A 20,313-nucleotide genomic window follows, 5' to 3' on the forward strand; every position below is an offset into this window, starting at 1 on the left:
TCTGCACTACTCATGAAACAGTTGGCAGTGATAACATTTGTTCCCACAGGGACGCTCTTGGGCCACAAAATTAAGAACATGGTGAATATGTTCAGCCACTTATGCGACATGTCTAAATTCGGCAAAAGAATATGGTACCAATTACAACACACCCATTGAAATCGCATTTAAAGCATTAGTAAATGATTATTTAGGTCAGAATATTATTAGTAATAACCAAAAAAGCATGTAACTTTTCTTATTAACTAAAGATTACCAAAATATTTTGGATAATGATGCAAAAGGTTGAAAATAATATACAAAATTATCAATCAGGTCATTTTTTTTTAAAAATCTTCCTGAAATACCCTTACCAACTAAACTCATATTCTCTCTAAAAACTCTCATAAGATTTTAGGTTTTTTTTCATTCTTCATCTTCTTCCCGATTCATCTTCTTCACGATTCATCTTCAACTAAACTCCTATCTCGATTGATGATAACTCGGATCACGAAATTCATCCACATACGACCAAGCTGCCATGGTTTCTTCTCCACCAACATCTTCCCGATCAAAGCAACAGTAAGATTTATTCTTATTTCATCTCTCGTGCTCTCTGTCTGACGGAGGAGTAAAGAATTTCTCAGTCATGGTTTGCCGCCGTCACTGTCGGTGGTGGTAGTGGTGGTGGAGGAGGAGGTGGAGGAAATGAGAACTTTCAGAACCCATTAATGGGTAATCATCAAGTTCTTTGTTCTGGAAGTAACAACCAATCTATGTTGCAGATGGAAGTTGCCCCTTATGGAGTTAGTAACAAAGAGTACAGGTACTTTGAATTGTCACTCTCAATTATAATATCAGTCTGAATCTTTATTGCTAGAATTAGCTTTGTTTAAAGATTGAAGAATACTAAAAATGAAAAGGGATTATTTGTTATTAAGGAATTCAGACAACATGATTATGTGTTTGTCGGATAAGAGATGTTCTTGGTAACTGAGGTGATTAATCAGAAGAGCTACATATGAGATGTTTGATGAAATTACTAAGAGAGATTCATACCCCTTTTTCTGATCTATACTTCGAGCAAAGGCCTGTAGGAATATCTAAAGCCGATAATTTCAGCTACTTAGTCACGCTACATATGAGATGTTTGATGAAATTACTAAGAGAGATTCATACCCCTTTTTCTGATCTATACTTCGAGCAAAGGCCTGTAGGAATATCTAAAGCCGATAATTTCAGCTACTTAGAGCTTGTTCCAATCTTATCTCAATCACCAAGACAAAAACTTGTTGAAAGTCTATGATTACAGTAAGCAAGCATGGGTGTTCAATACTCTTGTGGCTATTAAGAGGCTTTGCCTTCCATAATGACTATGTGATTATAAAAAACCCAGTTTATGAAGTTTGTGAAAGAATGTTTTGTGATGGAAGATACTATTTGTGGTTGAGATGGATTATGGTTATGTGTGTGAGTTTGGTAGCTTTATTAGTATATAATTTTGTTGATTTCTTGTCATTGGTGGGTAGTAGTTTTTGTGTTGTATTAGGGTTTATATTACCATCTTTGTTTAATTTGATAGTATTCTACACTTTAAATAGTTATTTTCTCTTTAAATTATGTGATCTTTCAATTTCAATCCATATTATGCAAACACATATTTACAGTTTACATTATGCAAACACATGTTTGCAGAACAGATAGTTGCAAACAAGTGTTTGCATAACTTGTTTGCAAAACAGATTGTTGCAAACTCGTTTGCATAACAGATTGTTGCAAACACGTTTGCATAACAGATTGTTGCAAACACGTTTGCATAACAGATTGTTGCAAACACGTTTGCTTAACAGATTGTTGCAAACACGTTTGCATAACAGATTGTTGCAAACACGTTTGCATAACAGATTGTTGCAAACACGTTTGCAGAAAAACGTAAAGGAAAAAAACGCCGTTTTTTCTGGGTATTTTTTTTTTTGAAAAAAAGTATTGAAAGTGGATCTTGTTAGAAAGCTAATGAAAAATCATTTCTAAATATATAATTTTTATAGAAATCCGACATCTCAAACAAAAGTTATATCGATTTAAAGTTTAATGAAAAATAAAAGAAATTAGTTACACAAAATGACAAAAAAGGGTATTTTAGTATTTGCACACTTTTTTACCTGAATAATAATTTTCAAATGTTTTGTGCTTTTCTACTCATTTTCAATATTATTTTGACCTTTCTAGAAATTACCTCTTAAAGCATAGAGAATGAATAGGACGGCACACAACTCTTAAAAGCGTGACTAGATCACTCAACTACTTTTTTTTTATGAGATCACTCAACTACTTATTGGGACACCTTACTCCAACCCCCACATTGGGGTTTAACACATAATTAAGAAAAATATGTAGTTTTTGGCTTTTTGCAACAACAAAAATATGTAGTTTCCAAAATTCTTCAATCTATTTCGCTCTAAATTGTAATAAAACATAGGATCAAAATTTTTGTTATTGACCCAACCATCACCATTGGATAAAAATGAATCCTATTTTTACAGACTACGATATTCTAAAGCTTGAATAATGTACGTGACTAGTTTCGACAGCGTGATAAGTACTAGAACCAAATTTTGCCGAGCTATCTTGCTTTGGGTTTCTCAAGCGCCATAGCTATTGGTTCTCGGAACGTGGAGATGATTTGAGGCCTGTGAGTTTAAGAACTACAAGGTGATTTTGAGATAACTATAGGCATCTCCCATGGAATCTGCTATTGTTACGGGTCTTAAACCAAAGGATTTGTATCCCAAATTGTTGTCGATTTCAAATTCGTGTCATTGTGGTTCACCGACAGATAGATCACAAAGGTTGAAGTGAAGTCTACTTCGCCTTCTTTCGTGGTTGGCATACCAAAGGCATGTAAACATAACTCGGATATACATATATAGTTCAGAGTTATTTGGTCAGTGAAACGAAAGTTGGTTTGGACTGAGTCGCAGACATTGTTGTTCTCTTCAAGGCTATTAACAACCGATTCCTTTGTACAATGAGAATTCAATGCATATCCCTTGATCAATTTCTTACAGAAAAATTTAAGAAAATAGAAAACCGAACACACTGTTTTGCTCAAGAATTTAAAATTGAAAAGAAAAACGGAATATAAAATGTTGTGTTTTGTTCTGCCTTTCTATTTTTTCGCGAATTATAGGTTTCACACTATTGAATTGAGGGAGAAATTTTACCGAAGAATAAATTGTAATTGAAACTAATAAATTTTTTTAATACAATATTATATTGGACGCAAAATCATCCACCTATATCGACTAGTTTTTACTTTGGGTTATTTTCCAAATTGCCCCCAACTTTGTGACAGGTTTCCTGCCTAGCCCTCTACTTTATCAAAAATACTCAGATGACCCCCTTTTTCAAATTCCATTATAACACCGTTAACTAGTCATCACCCCTCTCTCATCCAACTCATCGCCTCTCTCTCATCCAACTCATCACCTCTCTCTGCCACCTCATCATCTTCACTGGCGACCTTCAAACATAAAAAAAAAAGATTCATTTTTTTAAACTATTCTCTCTCTCTGAGAGAGTTACAATTTTTTTTAGAGAAAGAGAGAAGAGTTAAAAAAAAAAATTACGTTTCAAGGTCGCGGTCGGAAAATTGGCTGGTCGCCAAGAGAAAGAGAGAAGAGTTAAAAAAAAAAATTACGTTTCAAGGTCGCGGTCGGAAAATTGGCTGGTCGGCGATCTTCGCCGGTGAAGATGATGAGGTGGCGAGATGATGAGGTGGCGAGATGATGAGGTGGCAGAGAGAGGCGATGAGTTGGATGAGAGAGAGGTGATGACTAGTTAACGATGTTATAACGAAATCTGAAAATGGGAGTCATCTGAGTATTTTTGACAAAGTAGGGAGCTAGGCAGGAAACTAGTCACAAAGTTGGGGGCTATTTGAAAATAACCCATTTACTTTTTACTTGTGAGTTTGTGTATTAGCAAAGAGTGAGAAAAGTATTTTTATTGTGTCTTACATAAACTAAACTCAATGAACTAATTAAAGTCAAAAATTATTTTACTGTCTACTTTTTTAAATATATATAATTTTCAACAGCTCCCAACTCATATTCAAAAGAGTAGAAATACTCATAGGAAAACTTACGGTAATGGTGCACGCAACATATCCTGCCTTCTCTCTGTGATCTACTCGAGAACACATTAGAATGATAGCTCCAGCATACCATGGAACAGCAACCACAAAGAACCCAAGTATGAACCTTCAAAAAGAACCAAAAGAGTCGCGGAGATATTTTAAATCCTAGTGGCGCCACCTCCTGGTCGTTGCAAATTCGGTTAGCAGGGAAGATTTTTACGGTTATTTGAGGAGATCATGGGCGGTTATTGACGGTTCCGTCGGTTCCTAGATCTCCTGGCTAAAAAAGTATCATAACTGCTTGCTCGGATTCAGGCTTTAAGTCGGAAATTCTTCTTAGTCGCTCTTCAGGAGACTTTAGTTTGAGATTTAGTTATTGTGATTATTAGTTTGCTACTCTTTTATTATGGATTCAACAGATAGTGCTTTTATTCAGAAATTTGCCGCACTAACTACAGATGAATATCAACCAATTACTGTCGAGGGAGAGGATCTGGAGTCAGATTCAACTAATCTTATTAGGAATGGTGTTATCTGGTTTCAAAGTTCGAAGAAAATAGAAATAATTCAAGCGATGATGCGTTTGGGAAGGGTGTTACACGGTCCTAACAAGTTTAATCTTACTGAAATTAAAGATAATCTGTTCTTAATCAAATTTACAACGGCGACTGAATTAGATATCGCGCTGGAAAGTACCCCTTGGGTGATCCAGGATGAACTTATTGTTCTCCAACGTTGCAACCCTGATATCTCTCCGGCAGATCACATGTTTGAACACGTTTGGTTCTGGGTCCAAATGCACGGTATCCCTTTGGGTAGTCTAAACAGTGAGACAGTCAATCGTTTGGCAGGGGTCATCGGGAATTTTCAGCCGGCTACAGTGGAGGACTCATTCAAATGGAGCACCTTTGGGCGAGTTCGTATCGAACTTGATATTACTAAAGCTCTCCGCCCGAATGTTTATCTGAAATTATCTGCTACTAAACTAATTTTAATTGAACTTAGGGTTGAAAAATTATCCCGATTCTGTACTTTTTGTGGTTTTTTGGGACATACTATTAAGTTCTGTCCCACTACTCTTGCGTTTGGAGATTTGATGAAACATAATCTCTCTGACGAACAGACCAGACTCCTCACTAAAGCCATGACACCGAGGTTTAATGAGAATTTTAGAGTGCCTTTTAGTATTCGTTCCTTACCCCGGGAGATGGGTTCTTTTACCCCGGATAATTTCTGAAACCTGAAGGGGAAACAATAATAGGCAAATTAAGATTTCTCTACAACTCTAACTTTGGTGATATGTTATCAGCACTTTGTCAGACAAAAAAAAGCAAAGTTCAAACTTATTCAGGGATTAAGGCGATTGGTACATCCAGTCTTATCATCGAAGAACAGGAACGGGGGACCACTCAGAATATTACTATACCTACTGTCAAGGTTCGGGGTGATGATACTAATCTGATTGAGGATAGAGCAAAGAAACATTATAAGAGAACAATTCGACTTTAAACACCGATGGAGACTGAAGAAAGGGTACCGGCAACCCAAATGCCGGAGAAGCAGTGAATTTCCTAGCGTGGAATTGTCGGGGACTAGGGAACACTCCGACAAAATCCACTCTAAATCAGTTCCTAGGAGCGACAAAACCATCTCTGGTTTTTCTTTCAGAAACTAAAATATCTACTTATAATCCGTTATCTTGTTTTATTAATAATAATTTACCTAAGTTTTTTTATGTACCTTCTGTAGGTAGAAGTGGAGGGTTAATCATTCACTGGTGTAATTCTCTTGATGTTAATGTTATCTCTCATTTTCCCAATCTTATCCATATTACTATAGATTACCCTCATGGTTTGAATAATTGGAACCTATTTTGTATTTATGGGCCACCTAGAATTCAGGATAGACAACAATTTTGGGACCAATTGCAAACGAAAATAGAAAATATTAATACCCCATATTGTTGCATTGGAGACCTGAATGCCATAGCCGACCCAGCAGATAAGTAGGGTGGCTCTCCTAACATTCCTTTTTTAAATTCTTTTCAGAGATTTGTTCGAGACGCTCATCTACTGGACTTGGGATTCAACGGACCCGCTTTTACATGGACTAACAGAAAGGCTTTGCACCATCTTACGAAAGAAAGATTGGACAAAGTATTATGTGATGCAACATGGCTAACGAACTTTCCGGAGGCTGGAGTATTTCACTTACCGTGTTACAACAGTGATCATGCCTCGATTCTCTTGAAATTAAAAGTCCAAGGTCAACCACTTCAAACTATTGCGAAATTTGAGACTTTCTGGACAAAACATGAACAATACTCGACTAACTTTCAAGCAAATTGGGAAGCAGAAACAGGCCCTTTTCTTGAAAAAATTCAAAAGGTAAAAGATTCATTACGAAGATGGAGTAAAAAAGCATTTGGACTTATTAAAAACAGACTAACTTTTCTGAGAAATCGATTGTTGGACATTCAAAAGCTAACTCCAAATGAAAACTTACTCAACATTGAGAGCACAATTCAAAAAGAAATCATTTACTTGGAAAATATTCAATGTACTAAAGCGGAGCAAAGAACAAGGACGAAATGGGTTAAAAACGGGGATAGAAACACAAGGGCTTTCCATGTTGCAATGTCTACTAGGAGACAGAAAAATCAGATCCATCAACTTACTCTTTCAAATGGTCAAATATCCAGGAACGAAGAGGAAATATCAAGTGAATTGATTGATTATTTTCAGAACTTATTTGAAGAGGAACAGGTTTCCCAACCTCCGACCGAAATCATCAATGCATACAAGGTTTTCTCGACGGAACAGATGGCCAACATCTCTAGGGTCCCTTCGTCTGATGAAATCAAGGCAGTAGTTATGGAAATAGGGTCAATTAAGAGTCCAGGACCAGACGGTCTCCCTTGCTTTTTCTTTCAACATAACTGGGAGATTATTGGACCCGAACTTATACATTATATTCAGGAGGCGTTTCGATCAGGTAGTATCCATCCTTCTCTTAATAATACTACTATAGCCTTGATTCCAAAAATTAGAAATCCGAGTATGGCCTCTCAATTCCGGCCGATCTCCTTATGCAATTCTGTTTATAAGTTCATCACTAAATTAATCGCCAATCGTATCCGACCTTTTCTAGAAAACAACATAGAATGGACCCACAATGCTTTTGTTCCAAATCGACAGGTCATGGACAACATCATAATTACCAAAGAACTTTTACATTCTATGCATAACTCTAGAGCTAAAAAAGGGATTTTTTCATTGAAAATGGACATGGCGAAAGCCTACGATAGAGTAAGCTGGTCTTACCTTGAACTTGTTCTTAAGGCCTCGGGTTTTAATGGCCTCATTCTGAGTCTTATTATGTCTTGTATTTCGACTGCTACCTTTAATATCCAGATTAATGGGAAGAGGGTAGGTAATTTTACGGCCTCTAGAGGCCTGAGATAGGGTTGCCCTCTTTCACCCTATCTCTTCATTCTATCCTCCCAATCTCTCTCTCTCCTGATTAATCATTACGAAAATCAAATAGTGTTTACAGGCTACAAAATTAATCAGTCCAGTCCGAGTATTACACATTTACTCTTTGCTGATGACCTGATTATTTTCGGGAAAGCAAATATTGATAATTTAAACGCTATAATACATATAATGAATGAATATGCAAGCTTTTCAGGACAGCAGGTAAACTACTCCAAGTCTTCATTATATTTCAGCCGAGGTGTACCAGAAGTAATAAGGCACCAATTTACCACTAGACTCCAAGCTCCTCTCATGAACGATCGAGAAAAATATCTGGGGGCATTAATACTCAAACCAGGAAACAAAGTACAGAGTCATAAATGGTTGATTGAAAAATTTGAGAGTGCTCTAGCAGGATGGAAACAGAAGTTTATTTCACAAGCGGGAAAAACAGTTCTAATTAAAGCTATTCTAGGGTCATTTTGTACCTACCCATGTAGTTATCAATTGTTACCTATTCAAGTAGTTGATAAATTGGAAAGAATTGAAAGAAAATTCTGGTGGGAGCACAATCAACAAGAAAGGAAAATTCATTTCACAAATTGGGAGATTATTACCACTGCCAAGCATAAAGGAGGGCTGGGTATAAGATCAATCAGAGAAGTTAATCAATCTTTGATAGCCAAAATAACATGGAGAATTCTTACATCTCCACAAGCAATATGGGTAAAGTTATTAGAGGCTAAGTATCTTCAAGGAACTAACTTCTGGTTATCAAATTCAACTCAGAGGTCTTCACCTTTTTGGAAGGCCATCAATAATTCTAAAATCACAATGAGAAAGAATGTTATTTGGTTAACAGGTGATGGCAGATCGATTAATATTATAGCGGACCCTTGGGTCCCTAATTTAATCGATAATGTCCCAATTTTAGTTCTTAATCTGCCTACTAATATCTGTTTGGTCTCTGATTTGATTATCCAGGACACGGGACAATGGAATATAGAATTAATTGAAAGGTATTTTACAACAGAGTCTATAAATGCTATTAGAAATACAGCTATTGGCAATGGTGTTCAAAGAGATACTCTCATTTGGTGTCCGAAAGACAATGGAAAATTTTCCCCAAAATCTTATTATACTGAGATAAGGAATATGCCAATTATGTCTACTCAAGTTCAAACATTTCAGTGGAAGAGGTTTTGGAACATACCAGAGATGAATCCGAAAATTCAGCTCTTCATATGGAGAATAATTCATGAGGGTTTACCAACCCTAAACAACATAGGCAGAAGAGTTCAATACATACCTCAGGTGTGCCTTATGTGCAGTGATAATGAACAAGAAACCTCTGTACATCTCTTTGCCCAATGTTCGAAATACAAGGAACTTATTCAAATAGCAGGTCTCCAACACCTACATCATATACATGAAGATCCAGTGAGAACATTGAATACATTATTGGAACAAAAACATAATGGTAGAGAAAATTGGTTTAAGCTTACGTATCTTATGTGGGAGTGGTGGAAAACTCGAAATAATCGCCATTTTAGAAATGAATCAGCTGATTTGAATAGATGTTGGTGGTCGGCCAAAGAAAATCTAAGGTATGTTACTGACCTGAATACTCCTTCCACTACTAACTCTGTCTTGCAGATACACAATTGGTTTCCTCCTCCGATGGGAAAATACAAAGTCAACTTTGATGGATCTTATAGAGGGAATCAAGCATCATGTGCGGCCTTAGCTAGAAACTATGAAGGGACGACGATTGGAACGAAAAAATGGAGCTTGGATCCAAGTTCGGCTCTTCATGCTGAAATGAAGGGTTTCGAATGTGGCTTGGAGCTTGCACAAGAATTAGGGTTGCAAGACTTTATACTTGAAGGAGATTGTAGGGTATTGATAGACCTAATTTCAACGGCAGAGATCGATCCGCCGTGGAGACTTATAATAGAGATCGACGGTTTAAGAGTGCGGGTGAATAGACAACAGCTGTCTCTTAGTTATTGTCCGAGAATCCAGAATGAGGACGTGCATTTACTGGCGCTTTCGGTTTACCCCCCTCAAGATTAAAGATTACGGTTTAGTACCTTCTGTTGTTAACTATGTTATGTTTAGACTCCAAAGTTAACTGTATTGGTATTTATTTTTCCTTTGGGTCTGTCCAATGTAACATACTGTTTGATTAGTAAGGTTTTACTCAAAAAAAAAAAAAAAAGACTAGAATTGTACATAAGCAAATGTGTCAGATATATACATATGTAGTACCTTAACAGTTGAGATGATCGACTGAGCTTGTATAACTATTATCAAATCACGCACGTATGACTATGTAGATTTGACAACGTCCAACAAGTCGAACACTGACATATGGCCATTCCCTTGGTCTGGAAGGAGTATATTGATCGTATCCTCTGCGAATTGCCTAAAAGAAGATCACCTACCTTCTTTATCTCTTATCTTTGCCAAAGTATAGTCGCCTCACGAGAACCTTTAACCGTTTTCCACACAAAAAGAGGACCCCAATGCATCACCTCGGCTTGTTTTGGTTAAAGATGAACAAGTTTCGGTTTCATGATTTTGGGGACCACAATGGGAGAAGTTTTGTCTTCTCGTCATAAATAACCTGTCAACAACAAAAACGATGGGATGAGTTTTGCTGAACCAAAATTGCCTAACTTTGACCAAATCAAAAAGCGAATGAAAAATTGTCGAGTTTGCTGAGTCGCACTTGTTGGACTTGATTTTCCACTTTGTGACTTGCCTATGTACCACTCCTAGTACACCGAAGCAAACCCTTCGTCTACGTTGTTTTTATTTTTCCTGATATTTTAACTAGGATAAAGATATTTCACTTCACAATTTTTCCCCAGCAACCAACTCTCTTTACTCGAAAATCTACAAAATTAGAAAGAGTTTTGTCAATTACTTCGGATAATTTGGGGATGCGTAAGTAAGAGTGTCATACCCTCCAAAAGAATCCACTCAGATCAGGAAAATTTAGCTCTTAAAGTTATGGATCCATTCTCCATAAGATGATGTTTGTGAATTAAATATAGTAAAAAGTTTGAAACTTTGCCACAAAATTGTATGTCACTACGAATTTATTTCGTAAAATCTGATTTATTCCTCTCAAATAAGAAAATCAAATATACAAAAAACAACATTAATGTTTTACTTCATCAATATCACCAATTCATACTTAGAAATTCATGGATGTTTTTTACTTTTCTATGGGTCTCTTTCAGTCTATGTATGGTGCTTTACTTTTCTAGATTCCATCTTTCTAAAATCACTAAAATTTATATTCAATGTTTTGTTAATACATTTTCTAAGTTGATTTATCTTTATTTTTAGATTATGGATTAATTTGTGTTTTTTCAATAAGATCTTTGTAGTCTTGTGGTTGGATGCTTCATTACTCTACGATAAAAGATTTCCTCACACAAAATCTGAAATCCAATTCAAAATCGAAACTTATTCGAGACAGATCTAAAACCTTTCTTTTCATGTGATCTTTGATGTTTAACTACTCAATGACTACATTTGATTTCAGATCGAATTGAGTTAGGCCTTTCATATCAGACGAGACCTACTTTTACATAACAAAGAAAATAAAAACCAAATGTACATTTACATGAAAAGTGTCTAATGAATGAAAACTACCAAAAAACCTCATACCGGACATACCCAAAATATAACCACTACCAGTAAATGTAAAATAAAAAACACCAAAAAACCGTTATTCCCGCGTTATATTACAAGGTTTTTGTGATGAAACTATTTACAATCTTAAATTAATTCATGGTAGTTAGTTGTTTTTTTTATTCTATTGTATTTGTTTTATGAATCTTAAATTAATTCTTATTTAATATTTGAATTTTTATACTTGTGTGCTCTAATTAAATAAAAATAAAATAAGTCAACTAAACTTTTTTTTTTTTTTTTTTGTTGAACTGGAGTCATCTAAACTTGCATCAACAAGATAATTTTGCCCAGGTCAAATTTTTGTTTGTCTATATATTGGCCATCATTCTGTAAAGCCAGGCCGAACAGTTTCACTATCAGCTCCCACTCTATGGTGGGTAATTTGTGGCAGTGTGGCTCGGGTTTTGTAAATTTCCCTTCCTCATATTCTGAGTTGGGTCCACTGAGCAAATATTCAAGCCTAAAGTGTTGGTAACATGGGCCTTCCTTCAGAGCCCATCAAATTACCTAGTCCATTAGCAACCCTAGGGTTTTTCTCATGAAATGCGTTCATCTTCATAAATTCCTGATTTCAGTAACACCACAAGAGACGATACGAAAAAAAAGGAGAAGAATCTGGGTTTAATTTTCATCAGAGAGACAAGTTCAGGATTCAGAAACCTGATCAATCAGCCATGGCTACCGCTAAAGAATTGTCTCAAAAAGAGGCAGATATACAAATGATGTTAGCAGCTGATGTTCATCTTGGGACTAAAAATTGCGATTTTCAGATGGAACGTTACGTCTTCAAGAGACGAACAGACGGTAATCTCTCTATCTTTACAAGATATTAATAATTTTTCGCTTTGTGGATATTTCTCTGTTGAGAATTGCACGTAGGTAAAACACTGATAGAGTGATAGTGTTTCTAGGGTTTCACGGTTTTGTAATTGTTCTATCTATTTAGGATTACTTGTCTTTATCTTATTACTGATCCGGAAATGGTCAATCTTGGTGATCAGGAATCTATATCATAAACCTTGGAAAAACTTGGGAGAAGCTTCAGATGGCTGCTAGGGTTATTGTTGCTATTGAAAACCCTCAAGATATTATTGTTCAGTCAGCAAGACCATATGGTCAGAGAGCAGTTCTCAAGTTTGCTCAATACATTGGTGCTCACCCAATTGCTGGACGACACACTCCTGGAACCTTTACAAATCAGCTCCAGACATCGTTCAGTGAGCCACGTCTTCTCATTCTCACTGATCCAAGAACTGATCACCAGGTATGAAACCCTAGTGTTGTAATATTCGACTTCCAATTTCTCGATTTTGCCAGAAACATTCAAAATTTACTTTTTAATGACTATTCTTGAATTCTATGTGCAGCCAATCAAGGAAGCTGCCCTGGGTAATATTCCTACAATTGCGTTCTGTGATACAGATTCACCTATGAGATATGTTGATATTGGAATTCCGGCAAATAACAAGGGAAAACACAGCATAGGTTGTTTGTTCTGGTTGTTGGCAAGGATGGTTCTTCAAATGCGTTCAACCATTCTTCCTGGACACAAATGGGATGTTATGGTAAAATCTCAAACTTTATAACCCGATCTTTAATTGCACTAAATTTGTAGATATCCAACTCGAAACCAATTGGTAAGGACTACTGAGTGGAGAGGTCCTTGATATTATATCGTATACTGTTGGTCATAAGACTTCCCTTGATTCATTTTGGACTGTTCTCACATGCCCCGTCTTATGTTGTATTTTCAAATCCTATCGTGTATCTTTTTTGTTGGGGTGATAAAGTTTGTGTTGTAATTGTGTCTGTCATGTTTGTGTGTCTGGCTCTTATACCATATAAATTTGTTTAACATCCAATTCAGGCCAATAGGCTATCAGCAGATAAGTCTTAAATAATATATTGTTGGCATGCCACTTCCCTTTACTTGGATCTTTCTTGAGGTTGCATCTATAATTTATAGCTAAGGCAAGCAATGATGGTTCTGCAAGAATAGGGTTTAGGGGCAGTCTTTCGAAAATAATTACTTTCCATATTTACTGCCGGCCGAAGGTTCTAAATCAATTTTTGCCATGTGCAGGTGGATCTATTCTTCTACAGAGAACCCGAGGAAGCAAAAGAGTCTGAAGAAGAGGGTGCCCCTGCCCTTGAATTCGGAGTCACAGATTACTCAGCCAATGCGATCGGCACTGGAGGTGATCAATGGGGTGCTGATGCCCAGTGGACTTCTGATGTGGCTGCCCCAGCCATTCCAGCTGTTCCTGGTACCGAGTGGGCTGCAGATCCACGTTGTTTTCTAACTGACTTCTTTTATTTAAATTTCTTTAAGATGCATTTAATATATCCGTGGTGCTTATTTATGGAAAACCACAACTCCTTCAACCCTGCAATAGAAATAATTCTTTCCTCTGTATTTCCTTTGTTGAAAAAGTAGTTCTTATATTAACAAGATTTCTTTGGAAAATAAATGAACTGCAGTTTTCTTGATAGTCACCACAGTAAGGGTTTTCCCTTGATCTGAATATCCTACTTCTATGCATGCTTGTTGCAACCTTCACACATTTTTTTTGTTAGTATCAATCTTTGACGTTACAATCTTTACTTTATGGACATGAGAATGTAATATCAGTTTTTCTCAAGTTCCATTTTGTTTTTTGAATGAACATCTCGATAAATGAATTTATTGGCGTTTTTTTCCCTCAGGACATTTTTTTTTTGTTGAAAACCAGTAGTTCATTTGTTACATTACATTTGTACTAGATCTTCAGCTATGATCTTAGCATATATGATACAAGTAGGCGTTTTTCTGTTCTTTCATCATTTATCCGACTAATTCTTTGTTCCGCAATTGCAGTATCTGTACCTGTTGACTCATGGGAACCAGCAGCTGCACCACCAGTTGAGTTTCAAGCTGTTGCTGATGGGTTTGTTCCTCCTCCAGCTGCAGGTTGGGAATGAGAGATAACCTCTCCCAAGTTCACCTCTCATAATCGATATCTAATGTTCTTAAGTTTTGACTTGTTTTGGAAATGGAATTAGGGCGTAAGTATAGTTGTTGCAGTTGAGTTGTCAAGTCCTTGAGATCGTCAAAATTCTCTATCAAGAGAATTTTAGATATTGGAGGTTTTTTGTTTTAGTGGTTTGCTATATTTGACTGGTTATTTAGGTGAAGAATTTTTGTAGTTCTTATATGAGAAGACCCATACTTCTAATTTTTCTTTTAGAGGTTGTTTGAAATCTGTGTATTTTCAGCCTCATGTTCTTGGCAAACCTGTAGATTGATTGTTTGCATTAAGTTTATCAATAACTTAATTCCCAAGTGAGCCCCTTTTTAATCAGTAATTTTCTTTGGCTTTTCTAATCTTTCTCTTTTTATCTATTTCCATGTCAATCTCCATCTTCAATGGACTTCCCATCGACGGAAGTCCATTTCTTCGTCTGATCAGAACAGGACTGTTTTTCCAGTTTCAGGCAAGTCTTTCTGTTTGAAAGCTTTATGTTTTATATCAGTATGTCCGCCTCTATCAGCTTTCCTCCTCCTCCTCCTCTATCAGCTTTCCTCCTCCTCCTCTATCAGCTTTCCTCCTCCTCCTCCTCTATCAGCTTTCCTCCTCCTCCTCCTCTATCAGCTTTCCTCCTCCTCCTCTATCAGCTTTCCTCCTCCTCTATCAGCTCTCCTCCTCCTCCTCCTCCTCAACTAATCTAACGTGTCAAGGATGAATTGCAACTAATCCAACGTGTCAAGGATGAATTGAGATTCCCTTTCATAGGTGGCACAATTGAGATACTCAATTCAAAATACTTCTCTAATGCAACAGTCAAAAAACTCAACTTTTAGTTTAGATTTACTCTTGTTCATCATCTATATAACAAAACATGATTTGTTAGTTCTGAATAGGATAAAATTAATGCAGCTGACTAGGACAAAATAAATGTCCTTCTTTGCTTATTAGGATAAAACACCATGTCAGTTTCTTTTCTCTCTCGCCCTTTCAACTACTTCAACAATCGTTTAGTCCTTCCTCTCTTCAACTCCCGACTCAATTTGTCCTCTGTATTATCTCTTCGTTCCAACCATTTCCCCTCTCTTCATTTAGTTTAATCAGTCCCTCGGTCGCCTACTTTATCGCATCTTCCTTTTCCGATTTTAGTTCTATATCTTTTCGGATAAAATTCTTTACAGGGAGAAATTTTTTTAAAACCGAGATTTTTTCTACAAAAAGAGAATAAAAGTTTGTACAAGTGGGGGAATCATAGCAACAAGATGAGATTTCATTTTTGGGAAAAATCACTCATCTTCCTCAAATTTTTCTTCCAGTTGTTCAGATTACTGTAAGTTGACATCTTCCCAAAATTCTTGACATTTAGGTTGCAATCTCTCTCACAAGTTCTGGATAGATTGCAATCCCTTCAGGTAGATCTCGGTTGTTACTTTATTTTGATTAAGCAATCAATATTTTTTCTACGAAGAGAGAATAAAAGTTTGTACAGGTGGAATTATATCAACAAGATGCGATTTCATTTTGGGAAGAATCAATCATCTTCCCAAATTTTTTTTTTTCTAGTTGTTCAGATTACTGTAAGTTGACATCTACCCAAAACTCTTGAAATTTAGGTTGCAATCTCTCTCACAAATTCTGGATAGGATTTGGATATTTATGATGACAAGGTATAAAACCCTAATTCAGATAAATCTCTGTTGTTATTTTATTTTGATTAAGAAAATTTGGGCATTAATGATATATCTGGTTTTATTTACTTTCATTAATCTTCAAGTTTCAGAACTGAAGTTCAAATTTATCATAGAGTTATTTCCTTTTCGGCCCCCTACTTTATGACCAGCTTCCTTCTTGACCCCCTATTTTTCATAAATTCAAATTTGGCCCCCTATTTTCAAGTAAATGTCATAATACCCTTCCAAATTCTGGATAGGATTCAAATATTTTTCTCTTAGCATGTTTTGATTCATATGTACGTTTCATTGCTACACTAAATATCTTTGAATAATTTAAGTACAACGCCAAAACCTATACGAAAAATAGAAAAATTAAATCGAACAAATAACCATTGTCTCATAAAATAGTTCAATTATTTAGATTCAATATCATATAAATATTAAAAAAAACAAATCAGTGACAACAATTATCTTAGATATTTGTTGGATAAAAAGTGATATTAAAAAATATAATGAAGAAAGAATAGAAAAAAATGTAAGTGAAAGAGAGAAGGACTGGAAGAGAGAGAGCACAAGACAATAAAATTCGGCATAGAAGTGAAACATACATGTGGGATGTGGCTGTGTTAGACGGGAGAGAAAGAAAAAATACAAGAAAGAAGAGAGAACATCGTAAAAAAGTGAGAGAGAGACAAATAGAAATTAATTAAATATGGTTAGGTTTAGGTGAATAAAATAAAGGGTTAATTTTATTTTGGCCCCCTAAAGATGACCAACTCACCAAAATGGCCCCCTAAAGGTGACCAACTTCCAAATTAACCTCCCTTTTCGTTTTTCCGTCTTTTACTCCGTTACATGTTAGTGAGCTGGAATTTTCTTACCACAAATACCCTTACCCGTATCTTGTTTGTGCCATGCTTTACCTAGCATTAAATGCTAGATGTGAAACATTTGCCACTCCCCCAAAATTAAACAATCTATTTTATAAATTTTCAAACTATCATCATTAAACTCTATTTTTTATCAACTATAATTCAGGTCATAGCTCTCTCTACCTTTATATGTCTCTCTTTCTCTCACCATCACCATCTTCATGTGGACTATTGAAGGAAAAAACAGAAAAGATATTGGTTTGATGTTATCAGTATTTTACAAACAATGACTTGGGTATTTGCAACAAGCAAATTTTTTGCACCAAACCTTGAAGTTCATCAACAATGTTACCTCTCTTAAGTTCATTTGATTTGATTAAATTTACTGATTTTTAGAGCACACAATTTTTTAGTTTTGAAGATAGTCCATTAATCTCATAATAGCCTCCACCTCCATTAATCCATTTATTCTCCCGAAACGAGAAATTTTATAACCAATTTCTATCAATTAATCACCATCTGTTTGATTGTGTGTTAAATCAATTTTTTTTCTTTTAGCTTTTAACTAAACTTTTGCTACCTGAAATGTTTGATCGAACATTTGATAGAAATGAAGATAAAGATGAACCGGTGGAGATGATTACCTCCAACCATGGCTTTGATGAGTGTAGATGGAGTTTGCCTAAAAAAAAATTACCCAAACTAAGTTCCATGGAGGTGTTATTCACTATTAAGGTTTATGGTGATTTTAATGGAGATTTTGAGGGGTTTTATGTTGAGTGGTTGAAGGGAAGGAAGGAAGATAAAAATGAGTTGATGTGACTTTTGAAAATTGAAAATTAACTTGATTTGACCATCATAATTATTCTTGAGACCATAAAGATTTTAGTCTTGACATTAAAGATATGGGTAGATGCGGGAGGGATAAATGTGGCAAGAAAATGCCAGCTCACTGACTTCTAACAGAGCAAAGGACGGAAAAACGAAAAAGGGGGCCAAATTAGAAGCTAGTCATCTTTAGGGAGTCAATTTGATCAGTTGGTCATCTTTAGGGGGCCAAAATGGAATTAATCCTAAAATAAAATGAGAAATTAAGTATAGGTAAGTAGGTTTCCTTTTATCAATTGCTTAGGGAGATAGGGTGGGTCAGTGACACTCCTCAAGTGAAAATCTTGTTTGGGCTTGGGTTCACTGTCAGTCTAAACCGATGTCTTCTTATTAATTTCTTTTTTCGAGAGGGTGCCTTCAAATAAATTGAATTTTAGGGCCCTTCACTAAATGGGGCCAAAAGCAGCTGCTTTGGGCCTGGTCCGCCTCTGTTAGAGTGCTATTTTTTTGTTAATTTCTTTTAAATTACTTAGCACCACCACGATTACTAAACCTCAACTACCACCAGGGCCGGCCCGATCACTTATGGGCCCAAAGCCATTTCCAATTTTGGGGCCTCAACGTAAGTTTTTTTTTATCCTCTTAAAAAAAAAGATTGTTAAAAACATTAACTTATGAGGACTCGAACCCTGGTCACTTAGGTTGTAAACAAGGATATAGACCAGTTTGCCAACTACAGTTCTATGTTGAAATTGGAACAGAAGCAGTAATATAACTTAAACACTTTGTCATGAGGCCCTATGAAATTGGAGGCCCAAAACCACCGCTTTGGTAGCTTTGGGCTGGGGCCGGCCCTGACTACCACCATGATTACCAAACCGCAACTACAACTACCGAAATTATTAAAACCTCTATCATTGTTCCTCCACTGCAATCACCATTACTAAACTTCAACATCACAACTACCATCATTAAATTGTACGTTTTTTTTAATTATTTTAGTTGATACTTCTACCACCACCACGATTACTAAACCTCCACTACCACCACCACCTTTACTAAACCTCTACCACCCTACATCCACTACACCGCTATTACTAAACCTCAACACCACAATCAACACTATCATTGTAAGCACACACAAAAAAATGGTTGAAATTTCCTTCGGTTCTTTTATCGGAGAATTATTTTTAGTACTTTTTTTCGGTTAAAAGAAAAGAAAACTGAACGAGTTACTGACTCAAACTGAGTTCCGAACTCGCTGAACCACTTTATTGAGAGATCAACTAAGGACATACTAGGGCTTTTCCTGAAACTGAGGATTTTCCGAGTAACTCAATCAGATCGTTCGATTTAGACTACAAGTTATGAACAAAAGTGCCATGTTTAAACCTCACATTATTTGAAAGGAAAACTTGAAAGGTTTTGACATACAATTTTTTTCTTGTAAAAGACGTGTAGGCCACATTTTTAAAACTTGCTTCGGGCCTCCGAAATCTCAGGACCGACCCTGGTCAATGTTTGTTTTTTGTTCCTTTTTCTTCTTTATTATCGGTCGTTAATTCGTACAGACACCAATCTTGCTTCACCTTTACATTTGTAAGATAAAAATGAATCAATAAGAAACGACTTTTAGGGGTTTGACTATGTTAGAATATAGATCATGTTGTGCCGCAAAACATCTTAATCATGCTACACCTCGCAAGTACACACCTAAGAAAACAACAAAATCGGAGATAAAACATATGAACAAAGCTTATTAACATTTACTGCAACACTTAAGAAGTTTTTTTAACGTAAATTATTTTTTCATTTATGATAAAGTTTTTTGAACCTTTTTATGTTTATTGACATTCTTTTCTTACCTATTTTTATTTATTTCAATATTTTAAATTAATTTTTAATTATTGAAAAGTTTATTTCAAACGTTTATATTAATTTTCCATTGAGGATAAAGTTTTTTAAACCTTTTGATGTTTATTTACATATTTTTCTTACTTATTTGTATTAATTTTAATGTTTTGTTTATTTTTATTATTAAAAAGTTTTTTTATTATAAATGTTTTTAGTAAATCTTGTACATATATATTTTAAGTTTGTACTTATTTTTTTCATTTATCATAAAGTTTTTTGAACCTTTTTATTTTTATTTACATATTTGTCTTACCTATTTCTATTTATTTCAATTTTTTTAAAATTTTTATTATTAAAAAGTTTATTTCAAGCGTTAATATTAATTTTCCATTTATGATAAAGATTTCGAAACCTTTTTATGTTTATTTACATATTTTTCTTACCTATTTGTATTTCTTTTAATTTTTTTTTTATTATTAAAAAGTTTTATAATATAAACGTTTTTAGTAGATCTTATAAATATATTTTTCAAATTTGTTTTTATTTAGTTGGATTGTTGTTCTTTTAATTTAGAGATAGCGTTAACTTCACTTTTACTTTATTAAGACCATTAATAAAATTTTCATACTATAAACTTTCTGTCACTATAAAAAAGCAGATGTCGAAGTAATAACGTTGTGCTTTATAAAATGGTTTTCATAGTATTGAAATTACTTTACTTAACAAATCGAGAAATTAAGTATTCTGTTTTTGAGGATGTTTCTATGAGCACGAAAA

The 20,313-nt window shown here is 35.3% G+C and overlaps 2 protein-coding genes across 2 annotated transcripts; both read left to right on the plus strand.

Annotated features, from left to right (window-relative positions):
• Positions 1–4,523: 4,523 nt before the first annotated feature.
• On the plus strand, positions 4,524–9,669 carry LOC147537347 (uncharacterized). Its single transcript, XM_086642766.1, has 4 exons — positions 4,524–5,145; positions 5,427–5,554; positions 6,166–7,549; positions 7,808–9,669. Exons 1-4 carry the CDS (start codon positions 4,524–4,526, stop codon positions 9,667–9,669), a joined length of 3,996 nt encoding a protein of 1,331 aa, XP_086498892.1.
• Positions 9,670–11,610: 1,941 nt separating this feature from the next.
• On the plus strand, positions 11,611–14,626 carry LOC147537348 (small ribosomal subunit protein uS2-like). The gene is made up of 5 exons (XM_086640015.1): positions 11,611–12,108; positions 12,306–12,568; positions 12,672–12,869; positions 13,388–13,595; positions 14,162–14,626. The coding sequence occupies exons 1-5, from the start codon at positions 11,979–11,981 to the stop codon at positions 14,263–14,265; spliced, it is 903 nt and encodes a 300-aa protein (XP_086496141.1). The 5' UTR covers positions 11,611–11,978; the 3' UTR covers positions 14,266–14,626.
• Positions 14,627–20,313: the final 5,687 nt, after the last annotated feature.

Source organism: Eschscholzia californica, unplaced genomic scaffold (genome assembly GCF_041429995.1).
Source record: "Eschscholzia californica isolate CP2 unplaced genomic scaffold, dmEscCali1.0.p SCAF_5, whole genome shotgun sequence".
NCBI classification, from domain to species: Eukaryota; Viridiplantae; Streptophyta; class Magnoliopsida; order Ranunculales; family Papaveraceae; genus Eschscholzia; species Eschscholzia californica.

Excerpts from the sequence above, each read along its gene's own strand:
- LOC147537347 (XM_086642766.1), top strand. The coding sequence starts at position 4,524 with ATGGATTCAACAGATAGTGCTTTTATTCAGAAATTTGCCGCACTAACT. Across the intron at positions 5,146-5,426 it reads TGAAAAATTATCCCGATTCT|CACTTTGTCAGACAAAAAAA; the intron begins GTACTTTTTGTG and ends ATATGTTATCAG. Across the intron at positions 5,555-6,165 it reads TTACTATACCTACTGTCAAG|AGATTTGTTCGAGACGCTCA; the intron begins GTTCGGGGTGAT and ends AATTCTTTTCAG.
- LOC147537348 (XM_086640015.1), top strand. The coding sequence starts at position 11,979 with ATGGCTACCGCTAAAGAATTGTCTCAAAAAGAGGCAGATATACAAATG. Across the intron at positions 12,109-12,305 it reads CTTCAAGAGACGAACAGACG|GAATCTATATCATAAACCTT; the intron begins GTAATCTCTCTA and ends CTTGGTGATCAG. Across the intron at positions 12,870-13,387 it reads GACACAAATGGGATGTTATG|GTGGATCTATTCTTCTACAG; the intron begins GTAAAATCTCAA and ends TGCCATGTGCAG.